Source organism: Cetorhinus maximus, chromosome 18, assembly GCF_964194155.1.
Source record: "Cetorhinus maximus chromosome 18, sCetMax3.hap1.1, whole genome shotgun sequence".
Lineage (NCBI taxonomy): Eukaryota > Metazoa > Chordata > Chondrichthyes > Lamniformes > Cetorhinidae > Cetorhinus > Cetorhinus maximus.
Window position 1 is genome coordinate 128135 of NC_135896.1, and position 23918 is coordinate 152052.

Consider the following 23918-nt stretch of genomic DNA (forward strand, 5'->3'; position numbering starts at 1 on the left):
AGGGATCTGGGTGTACAGGTCCACAGGTCACTGAAAGTGGCAACGCAGGTGGATAAGGCAGTCAGGAAGGCATATGGCATGTTTGCCTTCATTGGCAGGGGTATTGAGTATAAAAGCTGGGAAGTCATGCTGCAGCTGTATAGAACCTTGGTTAGGCCACACTTGGAATATTGCGTGCAATTCTGGTCGCCACATTACCAGAAGGATATGGAGGCATTGGAGAGGGTGCAGAGGAGGTTTACCAGGATGCTGCCTGGTCTGGAGGTTATTAGCTATGACGAGAGGTTGGAGAAACTCGGTTTGTTCTCACTAGAGCGACGGAGATTGAGGGGCGACTTGATAGAAGTTTACAAAATTATGAGTGGCATGGACAGAGTAGATAGTCAGAAGCTTTTTCCCAGGGTGGAAGAGTCAATTACTAGGAGACATAGATTTAAGGTGAGAGGAGAAAACTATAGAGGAGATGTATGGGGCAAGTTTTTTACGCAGAGGGTAGTGAGTGTCTGGAATTCGCTGCCAGAGGAGGTGGTGGAAGCAGGTACGATAGTGGTGTTTAAGAGGCAGCTTGACAAATACATGAATAGGATGGGAATAGAGGGATACGGACCCCGGAAGTGCAAAATGTTTTAGTTGACGGGCAATATGATGGGCGCAGGCTTGGAGGGCCGAAGGGCCTGTTCCTGTGCTGTACTTTTCTTTGTTCTTTGTTCTAGTGAGAAGGATGTAGAAGAACAAATCTACAGGGAAATTACAGAGAGATACAGGCATTATAGAGTAGTTATAATGGGGGACTTTAATTACCCGAATGTAGACTGGGACAGTGGTAGTGTAAAGGGTGGGGAGGGGCAAAAGTTCCTAGATTGTGTTCAGGAGAATTTTCTCCAGCAGTATGTATCCAATCCAACAAGAAAAGACACACTGTTGGATCTGGTTCTTGGAAATGAGGTGGGCCAAGTAGATCAAGTGTCAATGGGGGATCATTTAGGAGACAGTGATCATTGTATTGTACGTTTTAGAATGATAGAAAAGGACGATAGGCAATCCAGAATAAAAATAATTAACTGGATAAGAGCCGACTTCGATGGGGCAAGAACGAAACTGGGCCAGATAGACTGGAATGAAAGATTGTCAGGAAAAACTGTGTCTTAACAATGGGCTACCTTCAAAAAAGAATTGGTTTGGGCACAGTCAAGGTATCTATTGAAAGGGAATGGCAGGGCAAACAAATCCAGAGCTCCCTGGATGAAAAAGGAGACAGAAATTAAGATAAACAAGAAAAAGTGCACTTATGACAGGTGTCAGGTAGAAAATACAATTGAGAACCAAGAGGAATACAGAAGGTTCAGAGGGGAGGTGAAAAAGCATATTAGAGAAGCGAAGAGGGATTGTGAGAAAAGACTGGCAGCCAACATAAAGGGGGATCCCAAAGTCTTCTATAGACATATAAATAGTAAAAGGGGTGGTAAAAGGGGAAGTGGGGCTGATTAGAGACCAAAAAGAGAATTTACAAATGGATGAAGGGGCCATGGCTGAGGTATTAAATGAATACACTGCATCCGTCTTTACCAATGAGGTAGATGCTACCCAGGCCATGGTGACAGACGAGAAGGGATCATAATTGATAAGGAGGAAGTGTTGAATAGACTGTCAGTACTTAAAGTTGACAAGGTTGACATGGTGGACAGGCTTTGGGGAGTTAGGGGGTGAGTTATTTGTCACAGGATTCCCAGCTTCTGATCTGCTTTTGTAGCCACTGTACTTATGTGGCTAATCCAGTTCTGTTTCTGGTCAATGTTAACCTTCAGGATGTTGATGTTGATTATAAAGGAGGGATTGGAGACATTTCCTTTGATCATGAATGAGCAGCTGAGATCTGCTGCTTGCAAATCCTGCCCCATCTGGTAAGATCAGGATGCTTCATATATCCGGGGAGAGCACATGTGGAGGACGTGTCTCCAGCTGCTCCAGCTCCAGCCCTGGATCTCCGAGCTTGAGGAGCAGCTGGAGTACCTGTGAAGCATCAGGCGGAATGAGAGTTTCCTGGATCCAGGAGGTGGTCACCCCACAGGCAGAGAGAGTTCAGGATAGTGGAGGAGTGGCTATCTGGAAGAGTAGAAAGAGGCAGGAAGTACAGGAGTCCTCAGGGTGTGTGCCACTCCCAGACAGATACTCAGCATTGGAGACTGCTGCACGTGCCAAAACCTTGAAGGAGTGCAGTCCAAAGCATGGCACCAATGGGTAAGAGGCTGTACAGGAAGGAACAGCAAAGAATAGAAATACAGTCATTATAGGAGATTCCATAGGCAGGGAAACAGACAGGCATTTCTGTAACTGTCATTGTGAATGCCACGTGGTGCATTGCGTCTCTGGTGCCCGGGTAAAGGACGTTATGGAGGAAGTGCAGAATATTCTGTGGGGAGAATGAGTGAGCCACAAGTTGTGGTACACGTCAGGAGCGACGACGTACAGAGAGCAGGTACTGAGGTTCTACGGGAAAATTCAGGAGCTAATGTGTAAGTTAAAAAGTAGGATTCCAAAGATGGTAATTTCTGGATGAGGCATGATGCAAGAGGGAGGGCTTCAGATTCTTGGAACTTTGGGATCCGTTCTGGGGCAGGAGGCACCTATTGAAAATGGATGGACTGCACATCAACAGGACCAATGTGCTTGCGGCAAGCTTTACCAGTATAGCTGAGGAAGATTTCAACTAAATTAGCAGGGGGTTGGGAACCAGTATATAGCAGAAGAGAAGTTAATAAGGTGCATAAAGGAGTGAGTGTGTTGGACAGTACGAGAGAAGGAAGCAGTACTATGTTAGATACTGGCAGAATAAGAAGGAGCATGAGGAATACAAAGACAGCTTTACAATGCGTGTATGTAAACACACACAGTGCGGTGAATGAGGTCGATGAGCTGCAAGTGCAAAAAGCCGTGGGGGAATATGATGTTGTAGCAAGAATAGAAACACGGCTTAAAAATGATGAGAACTGGACACTTAATATTCACGGATACAAAACCAGCGCGAGGAAAGTAGTAAGTGAAATTGGAAGGCAGCAGAAACAAAGCCAGCATCAAATAGGGTCAAAAACTTCAAATTCTCTCTGTTCTATTAATCTATAATCCAACAGAGTAAAAACAATATTACTACTCACCCTAGTAACCCAGCAGTCACAAAGACAACCCACAGGTGACCCAGGTTAAGGGTGAATGTGAAGGCCACCATCCCTGCAAAGGCCAAGAAGTAAACGGCCAATGTGGTCTGTCTAAGAGAAAAGGTAAAAGAGAAACAGTTTAAGATTATTGCTGTTTTATTGGCTAACCATATTTAACAATGGTGTTAATATCAATTAACTTCTGTCATTTTCCACAGGTAAAATACATCACTGATGGTTACTTGCCCACCCATTCTTGCTAGAATTATTTTGTGGGTTTAACATTATCTGTAGATCTCCCATTTTAAGCAGGAGAGATATAGAGCAGATGCACTGGGCATGAAGTGGTCTGGATCTGCTTCATCAAATGTTAAGTTAACTTAATTAATCCCAATGATAAACTGCAGTTGAGTTCCCTTGTGTTTCCTTTCTGCAATGCTCATCAGTGATAGTAATTACCCCTGGAGCCTTGCCCTTTTAAAGAGAGCTGCCACATTCAGTTTTATTTCATCAGCAATATTATTGTCAAGTGAATGAACATTAAAGCAGACGTCATCAGTTGACATGAGCCACACAAACTATCCTAAACTACGCAAACAGTTAAAAGAAGCACATTATTCTGGTCCAGTCAGTCCAGCCAGCAAAGCTCTGCTTCTGTCTACTCTGACTTCATGCAGCCAACAGCTCATGGTTGTGCAGAGCAGGGGATGCTTGTGTTTAATATCTGGGGCAGTGCATTCAAACTGAGGCTGAGATCTCACACTCGACTTTTTCAAGGAAATCCCTGATCAAGATGTTAGCAGCATCAGCATTGCTTTGTTACATGAAAACATTCGGCTGCCTCGCTGTGTACCAACGTGCTGCTCCGCGGAGTAGTAGGCTGCAGGTTCGTGCACTGTGATTCTCCACAAGTCGAATTCCTGATCTCAGCCGGACCACCAAAGGCAAAGGCACCAAGTAGAGAAGAGGGAACAATCGAGGAATCAACTCAGGCTGCTCTTGTGGTCCTTCTAGCCCCCAGTTACAAAGAGGATGGAACTGTTCTAACAAGAAAGAATAATCTATGTTACACTGAGTCCCATGAGTGGGACCTGCTACGAAGCAGCAATTAACCCCAAGAAACACTGCAGAGGCTTTGGATGGAGGTGGCTTCTCTGCCCAACCTCTCTCAGCCAAAGAGTGGACTTGGAAAGGGGAAGAAAAGGAGGCCTAAGAAGGGAAAGAAACAGAAATAAATGTCATTGAGCAGTTCCCATCAGAGTTAGCAAGCAGACATTCCCCACCACAGCAAGTGGTCAGCCTCCCCTAGCACCCATACTGAGTAGTCATCCCACAGCAGAGTGACCACGTGGTATATATCCTGCTGTACTCAGCAGCTTCCCGCACAAGGGAATGAATATCAGCCATCCCTGTCCAGCCCCCCTAACCCCCGACATTACAACGAGTGTTCAGCCAACCCCCACCAGATTGAGCAAGTGATCGGTCATGCTGAATTCTGCAGTGTCCAAACTGTGTAAGTCATAAATGGTTTCACACAGATGCCATGGGACAATGATGCTGTCAGTCCCTGTTAAACAGAGGAAGCATAAAACACTCAAAAGCTAAGTGTTAGTGGCACATTCAGAAATATATAGACACCTAGTTATGCAAGAAGATTTGAGCAATAGGTATAATACACAATGAAGCAAATTTTCATTTTATTCACCATATTTAATGGTAGATTCAAACCTTCATAAAGTAAAAACTCCAATTGTTACACACCAGTGTAATGTCGAGCATCAACTTAAATTCGATTTAAAACTAACCTAATAAACGAGCATGCCAAAGCAGGACATCTTAAATGGTGTGCACATAAATTTAAACAGGAGCATCAAAGTAAGAACTGCTTTTAAAAGTAGTTCAGCTCAGTGGGTAAATGCTTTAGCAATATAGGAGAAAACCCAAAGTGTCAGCGTGGTCCAGGCTCAGTCCTAATTTGTGCTGATAGCTGATCTCGTGTCCAGGTGGAAAAGGCTCCAAACACAATCCTATTCTGTATTAAATTAGCTGATCTCAATTGAGGGAGAAGATAGAACTACAGGAGGACTCAGAATCTGCAGGATGGGGGTAGGGAAGAGGAACAGCCAGGAAAGCCATTGGTCTCTGTGATCCACTGATCTCCACTGAAATAAGCAGATGTGTGTATGAGTAGAGGACAGGGTCTGATGTCTCTGTCAGTCTCAATACTTTTCCCTTACCACCCTTAAACATCCTGCTGACACTCAGTCTAGCAGATAAAAGAATGGATGAAGGCACCAGTGAGTGACTGGTGCCTGTGGAACTGCAGCACGACAGAGTCATCACCTTCAGGGAGGAGAAACAGGAGAAATTATTAACTTGAATATTTTGTTTAATAAATGAGTACTGATGAAATTGCACCGTTACTGATTCATGACTTGGGGAGTTGAACAATAGTCTGATGATGGCAAAGTACTATTAGTTAACATATCTAATAATTTAATCCAACTACTTAACAGAGTAAACCTTTTTAGTAATTGTTCCAATATTATATGGAGATACTGGCTTCAATTAAAACACTTCTAAAAATATATATGGAAGGATTGTATCAAAAGTAGGATGATCTCAATTCAAATGAAGTACAGTGTAATTGGTTTACAGTGAAAAGATTCATGTACACCATTAACATTACACAATGTCTAGTCAAAGAGGTCGAATCAGGCTTATTTGTCTATCACAGAATGGAAGACTGAGGTAGAAGATCATCAGAGGATGGAGACAGACTTTTTTTTCTTCATTTACAGGATGTGGGCTTCGCTGGCTGGGCCAGCATTCTTCATTGCCCATCCCTAGTTGCCCTTGAGAAGGTGGGGGTGAGCTGCCTTCTTGAACCGCTGCAGTCCCTGTGGTGTAGGTACACCCACAGTGCTGTTAGGGAGGGAGTTCCAGGATTTTGACCCAGTGACAGTGAAGGAATGGCAATATATTTCCAAGTCAGGATGGTGAGTGGCTTGGAGGGGAACTTCCAGGTGGTGATGTTCCCATCTATCTGCTGCCCTTGTCATTCTAGATGGTAGTGGTCGTGGGTTTGAAAGGTGCTGTCTAAGGAGGCTTGGTGAGTTTCTGCAGTGCATCTTGTAGATGGTACACACACTGCTGCTACTGTACATCGATGGTAGAGGGAGTGAATGTTTGTGAATGGGGTGCCAATCAAACTTTGTCGTGGATGGTGGTGAGCTTCTTGAGTGTTCTTGAGTGTTGTGGGAGCTGCACTCATTCAGGCAATTGCAGAGTATTGCATCACACTCCTGACTTGTGCCTTGTACATGGTGGACTGGCTTTGGGGAGTCAGGAGGTGAGTTACTCTCCACAGAATTCCTAGCCTCTGAGCTGCTCTTGTAGCCACAGTATTTATATGGCTAGTCCAGTTCAGTTTCTGGTCAATGGTAACCCCCAGGATGTTGATAGTGGGGGATTCAGTGATGGTAAAGCCATTGAATGTCAAGGGGTGATGGTCAGATTCTCTCTTGTTGGAGATGGTCATTGCCTGGAACTTGTGTGGCGTGAATGTTACTTGCCACTTGTCAGCCCAAGCCCGGATATTGTCCAGGTCTTGCTGCATTTGGACATGGACTGCTTCAGTATCTGAGGAGTTGCGAATGGTGCTGAACATTGTACAATCATCCGTGAACATCCCCATTTCTGACCTTATGATGGAGGGAACGTCATTGATGAAGCAGCTGAAGATGGTTGGGCCGAGGACACTACCCTGAGGAACTCCTGCAGTGATGTCCTGGAGCTGAGATGATTGACCTCCAACAACCACAACTATCTTCCTTTGTGCTAGGTATGACTCCAACCAGTGGAGAATTTTCCCCCTGATTCCCATTGACTCCAGTTTTGCTCGGGCTCCTTGATGCCACACTCGGTCAAATGCTACCTTGATGTCAAGGGCAGTCACTCTGACCTCACCTCGGGAGTTCAGCTCCTTTGAAATTTACATCAAAGACTTAGATGAGGGGAGTGAAGACATGGTAGCTATATTTGCAGATGACACAAAGATAGGCCGGAAAATATGTTGTGAAGAGATTGCAGATGGATATAGATAGGTCGAGTGAGTGGGCAAAGATCTGGCAAATGGAGTTTAATGTGGGAAAATGTGAAGTTTTTCACTTTGGCAGGAAGAACAAAAAAGCAGAGTATTACTTAAATGGAGAACGGCTGCATAATTCTGAGGTGCAGAGGGATCTTGGTGTACTAGTATATGAGTCACAAAAAGTTAGCTTCAGTTATACAGGGCATTGGTGAGACCGCACCTCAAACACTGTGTGCAGTTTCGGTCTACTTATTTAAGGAAGGATGTAAACGCATTGGAGGCGGTTCAGAGGAGGTTTACTAGATTGATACCTGGAATGAGTGGGTTGCCTTCTGAGGAAAGATTGGACAGACTGGGCTTGTTTCCACTGGAGTTTAGAAGAGTGAGGGGTGATTGGATTAAAGTGTACAAGACCCTGCACGGCCTTGACAAAGTGAATGTGGAAAGGATGTTTCCTCTTGTGGGTGAGTCCAGAACGAGGGGTCACTGTTTTAAAATTAGGGGTCGCACTTTAAGGTCAGAGATGAGGAGAAATTTTTTCTCTCAGAGGGTTGAGCAACTTTGGAACTCTCTGCCTCAGAAGGTGGTGGAAGGGGGGTCATTGAATATTTCTAAGGCAGAGGTAGATAGATTCTTGTCAGGCAAGGGAATCAAAGGTTATCGGGGTTAGATTGGAATGTGGAAGTCGAAACACTCCTGTTCCTATTTCTTATGTTCTTATGTCCATGTTTAGACGAAGGCTGTAATGAGGTCAGGAGCTGAGTGGCCCTGGCAGAACCCAAACTGAGTGTCAGTGAGCAGGTTATTGCTGAGCAAATGCCACTTGATAGCAATGTTGATGACCCCTTCCATTACTTTGCTGATGATGGAGAGTAGACTGATGGGGTGGGAATTGACCAGGTCGGATTTGTCCTGATTTTTGTGTACAGGACGTATCTGGGCAATTTTCCACATTCCTGGGAAGATGCCAGTGTTGTAGCTGTACTGGAACAGCTTGGCTAGGGGCGCGGCAAGTTCTGGAGCACAAGTCTTCAGTAATGTTGCCGTGATGTTTTCAGGGCCCATAGCCTTTCAAGGGTTTGAATGGTTGGGTTTGCTGTTTCTGGTGCCTAGGTCAATGCCAGGTGGTCTGTCCGATTTCATTCCTTTTAGGCTTAATTGTGTTTGATACAACTGAATGACTTGCTAGGTCATTTCAGAGGGTGGTTAAGAGTCAACCACAATTGTTGTGGATCTGGAGCACTTCAGAAATTTCAGAAATTGCTCCCCTGCCTTTCCCTTTACACTAACATTATGTCAATCGATATTTGGGTAATTAAAGTTCCCCATATAATCTCTCTATAGTTCTTGAGAGAGGAGGATCAGAGAGTTGGGAGACGCACCACTCGGGGGAGCGAGAGTCTGAGATAGAGACACACCATTGTTGGGGGAGAGTGTGAGACAGAGGAGTACCACTATGGGGGCAGAGCTTGAGATAGAGGAATACCACTGTAGAGGGGGGGGAGAGTGTGAGATAGAGGAATACCACTGTGGGGGCAGAGTGTGAGATAGAGGAGTACCACTGTGGGGGCAGAGTGTGAGATAGAGGAGTACCACTGTGGGGGCAGAGTGTGAGATAGAGGAGTACCACTGTGGGGGAGAGGCTGATATTTCAACAATACAGAGTGAGGAGAGTTTGAGATAGAGTAGTATTAGAGGGTGTGCAAACAGACCAAGTAATAAATATAAACACAAACACAAAAAATGATGGAAAAACTCAGCAGGTCTGACAGCATCTATGGAGAGAAAGATAGAGTTAAGGTTCTGAGTCCGTATGACTTCTTCAGAGTGAACAAGAATCATATGGACTCGAAACATTAACTCTGCCTTTCTCTCTCCACAGACGCTGTCAGACCTGCTGAGCTTTTCCATCATTTTTTGTTTTTGTTTCAGATTTCCAGCATCTGCAGTATTTTGACTTTATTTAAGTAATAAATATACTTATGTTATCGTATTTGGTTTGGAATATGTAATCAGCCTGGATCACCCAATTTTATATGCCGCACCCATTGAACATAATGTGCTGATTTTGACTTTTAAAAGATCCTCTTGTGTGTGTAGAATGGAAGACAGAACAGGGAAGGCAGTAAAAACAGCAACATTTAAGATGATAGAGTATAAGGGTTGAAAATAGTAGAGTATAAGAATTGAAAACAGTAGAGTATGAGGGTGAATCTGTGATCTGATGCTTCCAAGAATGTTAGAATAATTCAAACTAATTGCAGAAAAATGCAGTGCTTGGTGCCAGTGATTTTCTAAGATGAACTTGCTATGAATGCTACAAAGCAAAATTACTGTTAAAGAATACAAGTCAGAAATAAATGCATAGAGCTTAAACAAATGATGAAAAAAGGCTTAAAAAAGACAGGCAGACCAGAAATGAAGTTTTACATTTCTCAGTAAGCATGAAGTATATATTTATGATTGGCTTTCTAAATACATGATAGCTATTGCTAACTTCATATTATGTTTCCTGTATTTGGGCATTTTTTTGCTCATATTTTGCAAGCTGAATGTTTTAAGAATCATGATTGATGCAGCAAGCACAGACTTCCCTGGTGCTAGCAATATTAAGCTTAAAGGTTACGTATTTTGATGCTTAACTGTTCTGTGAGTTATGATGCACCCTCTTGTGAAGACAAAAAAATTTCCTTCTCTTTCACAGTGATCTTTTAACCCAGTAGAAAAAAAGACACTTGGTAAACATTTTCATGTGGAAAATGCCCATTTAAATTAAAAGCAAATCCCCGCATTTACATATCAGGCACGAGGAGATGCCTGTGTGGTGATGATAGTTGAAAAATCCACTTCTTGTGGCGATGGATCCCCCAGCTCTGTCACAGGTAGAAATCATAGAATAGTGGGGAGGCGGGGTATCCCAGGGTGTGGGTGGGGGCACATATTGATCTGTGTAAGTGGCCTCAAGAGGGTGAGGGATGAGGAGGCAGTCTCCAGAGGAGATGAGGCCAGATGGAGATGTGAGGGTGTGTGTGTGAGAATGGGTGGTGATGTCCCTTGAGCTGGCAGTGAGTGAGATGCCAGTAACTGTGTGATGGCCTTGTGAGTTTAGAGTGATAAGATGGTTGCCTTACCCTGGCAGCATGGATGAAATCATTCATCCTCTTTTGCACTGGATGGCCAACCTCTTCTGTGCAGTATTGGCACTGATCACCACTGCCACCTCTTCCCAAGCCCGAGTGGTGAGATTGCTGCCCCTCCTGTGGCCAGAGCGGGGGTGGATGACATCACGGTGGGGCCTTCGAAAGGCATTCCAATGACGGGTCACTGAACTCTCCTTGGCTTTCAGGGCCATGTCTTGACTGGAGCAGTCCTGGGATGCAGACATTGAGAACTGTGTGCACGGCTGCAGTTTAGATATGGCACTCAGAGTGAGGAGGCAGTGAGGTAACGGTGTGGAGGGCGATTCAGAGGCTACCCGCCAGCGCGATGGCGTGTTTCCTGTGGTTGCATAATTAATGAGGTGGGAAGCCGACTATATGGCTCAAATACCCGCCATTGCGGCTGGCAAATAAAACGTCGTTTTTCATGCCCGCTATCGCACTTTGTGCAATTCTGGAACGACTCCACCCTGGATGTGTACCAAGGATGGTTCCACCAGTGAACCTCTCCTCAGCTCCCACTACTCCCATCCTTCCTACATACCCTACTGTGCACTCCTACACCCTACCCACATTCCAGTCACTCTTCCCCAACTCCCAGTCTCCCTCCAATCCCTGCCCTCTTCTGCTCCCCTCCACTTCCACTCTCCCCTTCCTCCCAATTACTCCCCCGTCTTCCCTCTCCTGTCTCAATTCCCACTCTCCCCCTAATTTTTCCAGTCTTATCTCCATGTTCCCCTTCCTCTTCACTCATGTCTCCTCCATCCTCCCAATAACTACCCACCTCTTACCCGCAACTTCTACTCTCAATCTTCCCTATTCCATATCCCTCCACTTCCCCACTACACTTAACAAGCCCTCCCACTCTCCAGTTTTCCACTCCCCCTTATTCCTCTTCCCTGCCCCCTCCACTCTTACTCTCTATCCTCCACCCCTCTCATCAAATCTCCTTCCCCTCCTCTCCCCATTTCTCCTCCTCACCCTCTCACTCTCCCTATCTCTTCCCCCCACCCATTGTCTCTTGACACCCAGGTCCCCAGTATCCCTGACTGTCCTTCCCTCCACTTTCTCCATCTCTCCCATCCCTCTCTGACACCCATACCCCAGTCTTCCTGTCTGCCCTCCCTCGCACTCGTTCTGTCTCTCCTTCGTCCCCATTCTCCTTCCCCACCTCTCTTCCCAACCAGCTAGCCACAAACAAGTATCTCTGGAACCTACTTTAAAATGTATGACATTTTTATGTAAGATCTATTCCAGATGTACTTTCAGTTTTAAACTGTTGAACTTGCCAAGTCACTCTGCCGTACTGACTTCAAAGTCCTCAAGGAATCTGAATGTGCTATAAAAACTGCATCGCAGGTCCATTCATTTAGGTGAAAATTTTGAAACACAGCTCCCTTCTTTATTTAATAATGTTGAGTTACTCTCTTAATAGCTCTTTCATTGCTCTGATACTAATTTATTGTTACCGTCAACTTCCTTGGCTACCCTGAATCCTATGGTGCTCTTTTCTCCAAGTATGTTTAATTTAACCTGTTTCAGTACAGGTGGTAAAGCTGATTCCAGTATAGAAACTCTAGCACCTCCCCAGGATTATAGCCCCATCTCTGATTCACACTTCCCCACCATTTAATTGCTGTTGTGTTTATCCTAAACATGTGCTCAGTTGCTAAGTAACTCGACAATTAGCGGAAACAATTTATCATTTATCGTTTCAGAAGTAATCAAAATCTTGCAATAACAAGAGCAGAAAGAGTTACTGGACCACACTAAAGTGTTACTGGGCCAGACGAAAGAGTTTCTGGACCAGATTAAGGAGCTACTGGACCAGATTAAGGAGCTACTGGACCAGATTAAGGAGTTACTGGACTAGATTAAAGAGTTACTGGACCAGATTAAGAGGTTACTGGTCCAGTTTAAGAAGTTATTGGACTAGATTAAAGAGTTACTGGACCAGATTAAGGAGTTACTGGACCAGATTAAGAAATTACTGGACCATATTAAGAGGTTACTGGACTAGATTAAGAAGTTACTGGACTATATTAAAGAGTTACTGGACCAGATTAAAGAGTTACTGGACCAGATTAAGAAATTACTGGACCAGATTAAGAGGTTACTGGACTAGATTAAGAAGTTACTGGACTAGATTAAAGAGTTACTGGACCAGATTGAGAAATTACTGGACCAGATTAAGAAGTTACTGGACCAGATTAAGAGGTTACTGGACTAGATTAAGAAATTACTGGACTAGATTAAAGAGTTACTGGACCAGATTAAGAAATTACTGGACTAGATTAAAGAGTTACTGGACCAGATTAAGAAATTACTGGACTAGATTAAAGAGTTACTGGACCAGATTAAGAAATTACTGGACTAGATTAAGAAATTACTGGACTAGATTAAAGAGTTACTGGACCAGATTAAAAGCACACAAAAAAATGAAGAAATGATGGTACTTGATAAACTTTCCCTCTGTAGTTTCCACTGAGGAATTTTCACAGGAGGAGGTACACAATGAATGCAGTCGATGGTCACATTAATTAAAACATACAGATTTTCCTGAAATGAATTTTTAGAGGGTGTGGAGATTAAAGTTTGTGGAATATGGCACCCATTTCAAATGAGTTTTAAAGGACACATAGATTCCCATTTGTCAGGAGGAGGATTTTAGTAGCTGTGTCCATTTGCTTTAATGGAAGGCACAGTCATCAATGGGTTTGCTCTCAGTGTCCTCTCTGACTGCATTTAATGGAACTGGATAATATGTCAGCAGAGATGGCCTTTCTTCACCTGCATCTATACCAGTCACTGTAGTTACAGGACATTTAGCTGAAGATGTTACTCAGCAACATTGTTTCCCTCCAACTTTCTGCCCTTCCCTTTGAAGTTGCTGACCCATTAGGCTGAGGAACCCTCTGGTACTTCACCCAATAGTCATTCTTTATATATATATGTTATTAATTGGATGTGGGTATCACTGGCCAGGCCAGCATTTATTACCCACTCCTAGTTCAGAGGGCATTTAAGAGTCAACCACATGCTGTGGGTCTGGAGTCACATGTAGGCCAGACCAGGTCAGGATGACAGATTTCCTTCCCTAAAGGGCATTAGTGAACCAAGTGGGTTACTATGACAGTGGACAATGGTTTCATGGTCATCATTAGACTTTTAATTCCAGATTTTTATTGAATTCAAATTCTACCATCTGCTGTGGGGGGATTCAAACCCCAGTTCCCAGAGCATCACCCTAGGTCTCTGGATTACTAGTCCAGACAATACCATTATGCCATCACCTCCCCTTGGGGCAACCAGATAATGTGGTGAAACAATTAACGAATGCAGGGACGCAGAGCCAGAACTGCAGAGTTCAAGCCCACAGAAGATACGTGAAGGTTTGATGTACACCTGCTGGGACAGCTCTTTGGCTGTGCTCACAATATTCCACAAAATGATCTCCATGTGCTGATGAAAGCAGCAATAAGACTGATCCCAAAGCAAAGAGAATGAGAGCTGAGAGGAACGAATACTTTAAGTTCTACAGTCTAGAAGGTCAATGCTTAAGGATGGACCATATCAGCATATTAACTATTATATTAAAAGTTAATGAGATGTTAGAAAGATGAGCCGTTTGTGTTTCTTTCCCATCCCTGATTTTTCTTATCTTCTAGATCTTTAATTTTTGACTACAACCCTACCTCATGGGGCAATTGTATTTGGGTTGCTCCAGGATCTGAAAGGGTAAATAGGGAGTTATGTGTACATTTCCTGATGTCTCTGTTCCTATGTTGTCTCTAACTATCAGCTGGAAAACAATAAACATACAAACTTTGGAGAACAGCAAGTTAAAAAATACCAGCCCGATGAAGGGATACATTAACACACCGAGAAACGCAACTGAAAAATAGGCTGCTGCATTACATTTTTTTAAAAACAGAGTAACTTTAACCCAACCATGGAATAGCTAATTCTCTATAACCAGTGAAGCCATCTCCCACTTGTTTACAATGTGAGACTTGGTAATGTAATCTTCTGGGAACCCTTGTTTTCTTTACACAAAGACTGTTACTTGAAAACCAAAAGTTAACACATCTAGTTGGGAGCCCCATCCATCACAATGTGAAGTCTTATCTCCTTCTTTATCAGTCAGTGCTGGCACTGGCCTTAGGTTATTCAGGCCTGAATTTTCACTCCCAAGTCGGGAGTGCAGAGTCAGGAAAACTCTCAGCTCCGCAAACCCCTCTTGGGACAAAGTGCCCTGGAAGGTCTTATTTTCATTCTGGGTGAGGGGTATGGATGTTAAGGAGAGTCAGGCCCGCTGACCCTGGAAACAGTGTGGAGGCAGCCACAGGGACAGCCGGCTCCGGAGGTAGGCTGTGTGAAAGGCCCTCCTCAGTGATCCGACACTCTGCCCCAGCTAACAGCCCTCCAACCCTTATCCCCCCACCTAACACGCCCACACACTCCCCATGCCCATCCATGCCAACCCATGCCACCTCATGTTCCCACGCAGCATCCCCATGGCCCCTCATACCCTCCATGCAAACCTATGCCCTTCTACCCAACCCCCATGGCCCTTTTTAGCCCTATTCCAACTTAGTGCCAATTCATTCCAACCCATGGCCCCAACCCACCACCATTTGTCCTTACACCCTTAATGCCAACTCGCCTCGTATTTACCATGGGCAGACCTCAGGACCCAGGCTGAGATGAAATAAAATAAGGTTCTAAGTATCTATTGATGACTTCATTTTAAAAAAAACACTCATTCATAAAAACCCATTCACTACATTTACATTCCTTCAAGTGCTTAAACCCTTATAAAAACAAACATTTCATTCAAGTTCTTAATCCCTTATAAAACAAGCATTTTTATTCAGAGCCCCACAAAGACTTTATAACCACTTGGAGATGTCAAACTATGAACTGACAGGCACCACACTGATAATGATAGGGTGTGTAATCAGTCATGCAGCACAAATCTTGTAATGATAACCCTCAGGCTTATGTCAACAGACAGAGTGAAATAGCAAGCACTTATTTTTTGTTTTAAATTGCAGACTGCTTTATATAGTCAGGAGATTTAAATACCTTGAATCTTTAAAGTTCCAATAAGTTCATGTGCTTTTTACACACATTCATGACCTCTCCCAAAGGTGTCCCTGGACCTAACCAAAAGCTTACTTTACCTCTGGAAATAATTCCAACAGCTTCAGACCTTCTGAAAAGTGTAAAGCCCTCTAGTGAAAAATAGATCTGTTTGAAGGCAGCTGCACACGTTGAAGTGCAGCAACCTCTGTGAACCACAGATGTGCAACCTACAACCTGCGCCCCCTCCCCCCAGAACCCCATCCCCAGCAAAAATGGTGGGTGCCAGTGGGTGGGGGGGGGGGTTGGCTCGACCTCCAGTATCGGGGCTAAACCAAAGACCCTGGCTGGGATTTTCCTGGCTGGTCTCTCAAATATTCTGGCATGACGGTTCCCACCACGGGCAGGACCACAAAATCCCAGCACCTCTCTGTCTTTGTGAAAATTCAGGCCCAAGTGTGAGTTAATTGCAAATGGGGATTACTTGTACCTAGAATGGAAGCTTGTACATTGTTACTTTCAGATAGAAATTCAAGTAAAAGATAAAGATTACATCTTAGAATATAAACTCAAAGGAATACCACAGATGTATACTGCTGCACAAGTATTAGTGACTAAGCAGGTCACTGATCTTATCACTCAACTGCATTCAGAGCTAAACTTGTTGGAGGAGATGTTATAACACAAGAGTTTCTGAAGTGCATTTAGGAGAACTTTCTAGATCAGTGAGTTTCTAGTCCAACAAAGAGGCATGAAACAAAAACAAAAATTGCTGGAAAAACTCAACAGGTCTGACAGGATCTGTGGAGAGGAAGACAAAGTTAATGTTTTGAGTCTGTATGACTCTTCATCATACGGACCCGAAACGTTAACCCTGTCTTTCCCTCCACAGATGCTGTCAAACCTGCTGAGTTTTTCCAGCTATTTTTATTTTAGTTTCAGATTTCCAGCATCCACAGTATTTTGCTTTTATAGTAAGGAAAGAGGCATTGCCGGATGTGGTGGGTCAAGTGCCAGTAGGGGAACAGTTAGGGGACAACGTTGATAGCATCATAAGGTTTAGGCTCGGGATGAAAAAGGACAAGGAGCAATCCGGGGAGAATTAATGTTACAGCCCTTCCCCCACCCACTCAACCCTGGGGCAAATTTATTTTAATTTATTGTTTCATGGGATGTAGGTGTCATTGGAAAGGCCAGCATTTGTTAAGGACAGCAGATTTTCTTCCCTAAAGAACATTAGTGAGCCAGGTGGGTTTTTACAACAATCACTGATAGTTTCATGGTCACCGTTACTGAGAATGGTTTTCATTTCCAGATTTATTAATTGAATTTAAATTCCACCATCTGCTATGGTGGGATTTGAACTTGTGTCCCTGCAGCATTAGCCTGGCCTTCTGGATTACTAGTCCAGTGACCTCACCACTACACCACCAGCTCCTCACAAGGGCAGGCTGAATGGGGGGGTGGGGAGAGTGCCTGTCTGTCATTGGACCAATCGAGGCCCTTTGGTGGCCAATGAATGGCCATTTCTGGGCCTCCTCCCACAGCCACTGGAATTTAACCCGTGGCAGGAGAGACCCATGCCAAGTGTTAAGTCTGGCAGCTTTCCCTGCTCGGGCTGGTAGCTGGTCAAGGGAGGGGGGTGGGGTGGTACCTCCTTTATTGGCCCTCTGTGCCCATTGGAGACCATCCCCAAGGTCTTTGCACCCCCCCTCCCCCCCTCACCCCCACCCAGGTTTCCTTCCCCCATGCCCATACTTGCCCCCCACATTCCCTCTAGCTGGGGCCTGCCAGCCTGCCCCTGGTGAGATCCCAGACTTACCTTCAAGTTCGGGATCCATCACAGCACACTTCCCTCAGGCCTGCTGCAGTTCCAGCAAAGGCTACCACTCCTGGTGGCACTGCAAGAACCAGACAGCTGCTGGCAACTTGACTGGCCAGCAGCTCTTCGAGGCAGGACTTCCTCCCCACAGGGGGCAGAAGTCTTGGGTCAAGCCAATTAACGGCCCTGCAAATGTTAAATAATTACCGGGCGAGCCAGCCAAGGTTTACCCGTGACCTTTACGCCAGCCCATCCCCACCCCAGCCCTTAAGACCCAGCCCAGCCAATTGGGTGGGAATGGATCTGGCCTGGGTAAACTGGAATCAAAGATTGGTGGGCAAAACTGTAATTCAACTTTAGAGAGAAGGTGGTTCAGCTACAATCAAGGAATATTCCTATGAGTGGGAAAGCCACTGTGGGAGTGGGAGAGCCCCCTGAATGATGGAAGAGACACTCAGTAAAATGAAGCAGGGAAAGGGAGTGGATGACTGATGTCAGGTTGATAGGTTTACAAGAATGGTTCCAGGATGAGAAACTTCAGCTATGAGAATAGATTGGAGAGGTTGGGACTGTTCTCCTTGGAGAGGAGAAGGCTGAGAGGAGATTTGATAGAGATGTTTAAAATCATGAAGGGGCTGGACAGAGTAGATAGGGAGAAGCTGTTCCCACTTGTAAAAGGATCAAGAATGAGAGGGCACAGATTGAAAGTGATTTGCAAAAGAAGCAAACGTGATGTGAGAAAAAACTTTTTCACACAGCGAGTGGTTTGGGTCTGGAATGCGCTGCCTGGAAGTGTGGTGGAGGCAGGTTCAATCGAGGCATCCAAGGCAGAGGACATTAGATGATTATTTGAATAGAAACAATGTGCAGGGGTACAGGGAAAAGGCAGGGCAATGGCACTAGGTCGTAATGCTCATTTGGAGAGCTGGTGCAGACACAATGGGCCAAATGGCCTCCTTCTGTGCCATTAAGATTCTGTGATTCTGTGATAATACAAGTGAGAAATCCACTGAATATAGAAAATTCAGAGGGAAAAAGAGATTATGAGAAAAGACTGGCAGCCAACATAAAAGGGATTCCAAAAGTCTTCAATAGGCAAATAAATAGCAAAAGCGTAGCATAAGGAGGAGTAGGGACAATTAGGGGGCATGGCTCAGGTACTAAATGAGGACTTTGCATTTGTCTTTACCAAAGAAGAAGATACTGCCCAAGTCATAGTGAAAGAGGAGGCGGCCGAGACACTAGATGGACTTAAAGTTGATAAAGAGGAGGTATTAGAAAGGCTGGCTGTAAATTTGCTAAGTCACCATGACCACTTCAGGTGCATCCAATGATAAGGGAAGCAAGGATGGAAATTGCGGAAGCACTGGCCATAACCTTCCAATTCTCCTTAGATACAGGAGTGGTGCGAGGACTTGGGAATTGCAAACGTTACACTTTTGATCAAAAAAGAATGTAAGGATAAACACAGCAACTACAGGCCAGTCAGCTTAACTTCAGTGGTGGTAAGGCATTGAGAAATGTGCAGGCGGCTGCAGTTTCAATATAATGCCTGGTGTGAGGAAGCGGCATGGCAGGCAAATTGGAGGCTGCCCACCAGCGAGGTGGCACGTTTCCTGTGAATGTATTATTAATGAGGTGGGATGGGGACGATATGGCACGAAAACCCGCCATTGCGGCCAGTGGGTAAAACGTGGTTTTTCATGCCCACTACCTCACTTTGTGTAAATCTGGGACAATTCTGCCCAGAATCATAGACTGGTCACAACACAGAAAGACACAGTTGTCCTCTGGTTCTTGGTCCTTCCATTAATGGAAACAGTTTCTCCCTAAAGGGAAGTTAAAACAAACAAAAGGCAGATAAAACTGTGCTGTTGCCTAGCAACAGGGGTCTAGAGAGAGGGACCCACATAGACAGAGAAACCAAAAGCAGTTTGAGTTCAGTTGGTCATTATGCTGTAAATTGAAGGAAGCAGTTTAAGTCTCTCTCTAGCTGCTCGTACTAGCAGACTGCTGAGGGAAATAAGTCTAAGAATCTTAGATGAGTTGCTCTAAAGTTAAAATAACAGTGAATGTCAAGTGAGTTCTGGATTTCAAGGGAGATACCAAGTTGTCAGCAGTCTACTGGGAGAGGGAACTGTAGGGAGCAGGTCCTAAAAGAATAAGAGAAAGGCCCCAAGAATCCCTTTAAGTTAAATCAAATGACAAGGACAGGAATCTAGAACAAGACCCTGCTCAGTGGAAGTGAAAGCAAGGAACAGAGCGCAAGGCTCCCTGAGTTTAAAGAGAGAAAGCTGCAGGAAGCAGGCTCAGGGCAAACTAGGCTTGTAAGGAGACAGTCAAGGTTTATGACTCCTTCCTATGGCATGTGAAGCAGTGGTGTTCTGTTGGCAAGGCTGAGTCTGAGAGAGAGTGCGTGGAAAGCATGTGGCGATCCAGGAGAGAGGAACATTGGAAGGAGAGTAAAGGCCCTGGAGGCGGACCCTTGTCTGAGAGAACGACCCTTGTCATTTGGGAGAAGATTCCAAAGCAAGTTCTTCGAGAGTGGAGATTGGAAACCCTCGTGTGAAAGACGGAGTTCAGTGAGACCGGTTGGCTCACAGGGTGAGTTGATGAGGCATCCGTAGCATCTGTTTGGGGTGGCATCTGTCACTGGGCTCAGAGTGCCTGACCGCAGGTCATCTATTGGTTTACATGGACTGTGTACTTACTGTGAACATGAGAGTATAAGGTATCTTTTGTAACTTGTGTTATCCTTATGAATCTGTATATATTTGTAAAGGTATAGTTGTGGGAGGAGGAGTATTGTATTATAGTTCATCTTTTCTTGTTTAATAAATGTCTTATTCTTTTATTAATAGTTCACCATCTGACTCCCGTGACTCTGTTCAGTAGCTGCCCTCCACATCTCTAAAATAAAAGTTAGGATCTATCGAGCCAGGTTCCACCCTGGGATCTGGCTTCTCCAGTAGTAACATCAGCTGGGAGCATAAGATCTCCTCCACCCTTTCTCCCTCCTCCACCCTTACTCCCTCCTCCACCCTTACTCCCTCCTCCACCCTTACTCCCTCCTCCCCGCAGACACCTTCCACCCCAGGACACCTTCCCCCACTGAACTCCCTCCCTTATACCTTCCTCCCTCCCCTTACGCCATCTCCCCCCTTGCAACATTTTCCCCCATTACACCCTCCTCCCCCCAGACTACTTTGACCCCCCCGCCCAACCTCACACCCTGGATACCTTCACTACCCCCCACCCCACCAACATCATCCCCCTTGGTACACCTTCCTCTCCCACTGACAGCTGGAACTTCCTCTCCCCTCCATCGCCAATCATCCATAGCAGTCCATGGCCAAGACCGTGCTGTTCCAAAACAGGCCCGAAGCATCAACGGAGACCTCCCACCTTCTGAGAGCTGCTTCGCGGCGGAGCGATGTGCACGAGGATCTACCCAGCATGCGATGCACGTGTTCCTCCAGGGTCTGGTAGCTGTAGGGTTCCAGCATCATCTTCTCCTCAGGTGGCCATGATCTGAGCAAGGTCCTAATGATAAGTCCCAACTTCTGCACGTTACACTTATCCAGACGTGTTCTGGGCTGGGGCGTTTTCCCTCCATCATAACAGTAAATCGGGCGTGGGGGGGGTGGTGGGGGGTACAATTCCAGTTGGGCCTTACTTTGCATCCCATTACTGGGATGCAAATTGCGTTTGTGCCGGCCTCCAGCGGGATTCACGGTCCACACCATCAGGTGACCCTACTGTACTTTCACACTGGCATGAAACCAATTTCCTCCCCACATGCTGAATTCTAACTCCCCCCACTCACCATGACGTCCACCACCAATGGGACCATAAGATATAGGAGCAGAAATTAGGTCATTCGGCCCATCGAGTCTGCTCCGCCATTCAATCATGGCTGATAAGTTTCTCAACCCCATTCTCCCGCCTTCTCCCCGTAACCTTTGATCCCCTTACCAATCAAGAGCCTATCTATCTCGGTCTTAAATATACTCAATGACCTGGCCTCCACAGCCTTCTGTGGCAATGAATTCCATAGATTCACCACTCTCTGGCTAAAGAAGTTTCTCCTCATCTCAGTTCTAAAAGGTCTTCCCTTTACTCTGAGGCTGTGCCCTCGGGTCCTGGTCTCTCCTACTAATGGAAACATCTTCACCATGTCCACTCTATCCAGGCCTTTCAGTATTATGTAAGTTTCAATCAGATACCCCCTCATCCTTTTAAACTCCATCGTGTATAGACCCAGAGTCCTTAAACGTTCCTCATATGTTAAGATTTTCATTCCTGGGATCGTTCTCGTGAACCTCCTCTGAACCCTCTCCAGGGCCAGCACATCCTTCCTGAGATACGGGGCCCAAAATTGCTCATAATATTCTAAGTGTGGTCTGACCAGAGCCTTATAAAGCCTCAACAGCACATCCCTGCTTTTATATTCTAGTCCTCTCGAAATAAATGCAAACATTGCATTTGCCTTCCTAACTACCGACTCAACCTGCAAGTTAACCTTAAAAGAATCCTGGACTAGGTCTCCCAAGTCCCTTTGCACTCCAGATTTCTGAATTCTCTCCCCATTTAGAAAATAGTCTATGCCCCTATTCTTCCTACCAAAGTGCATGACCTCACACTTCCCCACGTTGTATTCCATCTGCCACTTCTTTGCCCATTCTCATAACCTGTCCAGACGATTCCGCCTTCTGTAGAAAGAGATTCAAAAAACTGAGGCTCTTTTTCTCAGAGTGAAGATTATGAGGGGATAAATAGGTATTCAAAATTCTAAAGATTTTTGTCGTGCAAAAATCAGGAAAAAGTATTTCATTGGATGTTGAGTGAGCACAGACAACATGAATTGATGAAAATCTTCAAAAGAATGAAGAGGGAGGTTATTGTTTGGAAATATAATGCCTAACTAGAAGTAGTGACAAGAGCAGCATCTAAATAACTTTTGAAAGGGAAATGGATAAACACTTGAAAGGAAAAGGTGTGGGGCCGGTGGGGAGGAATGGGGCTAAGTGAATAGTCTTTTCAAAGAGTTGTCTTGGGCATCAGTGCTTTAAAATTCTATGGTTCAATGAGGCTCTGAAATCTGTAGGACTGGATACTTATATTGCTTGGTATGGAGATGTATTGAGTGTACTGGACTTCAGAGGTTAGACACATTTGCCATCCTAATTAGTAATGTCTTGTATAAATTAACTGTCACTTCCTTTGAAACATGAAATGGTTTACTTTGTCATGAGATGTCTTGATCATCTTTCACAGGATTTAGAGTTGAAGGATAGTCAAAATTAATCTCATCCCACATTTCACATTTTGCAGAGCAGGCCATTGCAGCAGCATAGTATCCCTAGATAACTCGGTTTGTAATTTCAGCTTCAATCAGCTTCAGTGATCCTTGGAAGCCCATACCTCACTCAGGTTAGTCCTCACTCTTGAACAGGCAGAGAATTGCAACAGGCAAGGTCAGAGGAACTCACACCTCCCTTCCCATGTGGCATTCAATCTTACAGCTTTCATATAGCTCATCAATTGAAGAAGCAAGTGTAAGTGATGGGCAGTCCTGGGACTGAAATGTACAACCTTCCAGTCAATTCGAATTGATGTGGATTTTTAAAGATACACTCAGATCCCCAGCACCACAATGAGGAAGCAGCCAGTCAACTCAATGCCTGGATTAAGTGAAAGAAACATCCTCACATTCCAGTTTTGAGATACACATCCAATTCTGTTAACTTTAGCAAACTCCTCACCATCTTTTGAGGCATGCTGTCAGCCAGATGACTAAAAGCAGTACAAGTAGGTCGTGAGGAAAGGCACACATGGTTGAAGAATGTGGAATGAATAGCATGCACACAATTTGAGTAGTTTTGAACAGAAGTCTATCCAGCATTGCCAACACTTACGATTCACAGATGGTTTTAATGCTTTTGATTCTTGTGAGAAACTGAAAATGCAGCAATGTACGTGAATTAACTGGGAGGCACCGGCAACACTGTGTGCCATTTATTCACAACATTCTAACACAAAATAAAGTGAACTCATTTGCAGTTATAAGAGTCAGAAAATAAGTTGTTGAAGATTAATTATAAGCTCTTGATGTCCACCAATAATTCAATACCATTTAAGTACAACGGTCGACTGTCCTAAGGGTTCACAATGACCAAGAAGGTCCCCACAGTACTGGAATGTCATTTACTGCAGCTAATGGAACACAGTTGCTACAGAATACAGATAGCCAGCCTAGCTAAACCTATCAACTAACATTTCATGTACAGTTAGCAAACTGCAAAGATTACACAGCTTCCACAACATGGCTCTTCTGGGCTAGCAGACCTAGCCCACAGTCATTGTTCAATTTCCGATTGCACTTTTCCAAACATAAAAATAAAATTCTTACCTGCACGGCTTTCCAAGGCAATCCTTTTTGCAAGCAAACAAACAAAAAACTAATAATCATTCTGTACAATGCAATAAGAACAATTAAAGTAATCAGTAATCAGTAATCAGAATAAATACAATGGCAATTAAAAAGTAATTCACTTTTTATAATTTTCTTTGGCAGAACAGAATTTAGAAAGAAAAGATTAAAAATT

General features: G+C 44.6%; 1 protein-coding gene across 4 annotated transcripts in view; it reads right to left on the reverse strand.

The window, feature by feature from the left end:
- Window positions 1–3148: 3148 nt before the first annotated feature.
- Window positions 3149–23918, reverse strand: part of LOC144692865 (choline/ethanolamine transporter flvcr2b-like) — an 89377-nt gene continuing 68607 nt past the window's right edge. For 2 of the 4 annotated variants that reach the window (XR_013579415.1, XM_078561925.1), the window contains exon 7: window positions 3151–3263. Coding sequence is in view for 1 of the 4 variants with exons in the window: in XM_078561924.1 (XP_078418050.1) it covers window positions 3149–3263 (115 nt within the window). In the remaining 3 variants the exon portion in view is untranslated. Of the gene's footprint in view, window positions 3264–4009; window positions 4196–23918 lie in introns of all 4 variants that reach the window. The other 2 variants (XR_013579414.1, XM_078561924.1) reach the window with 2 other exon arrangements.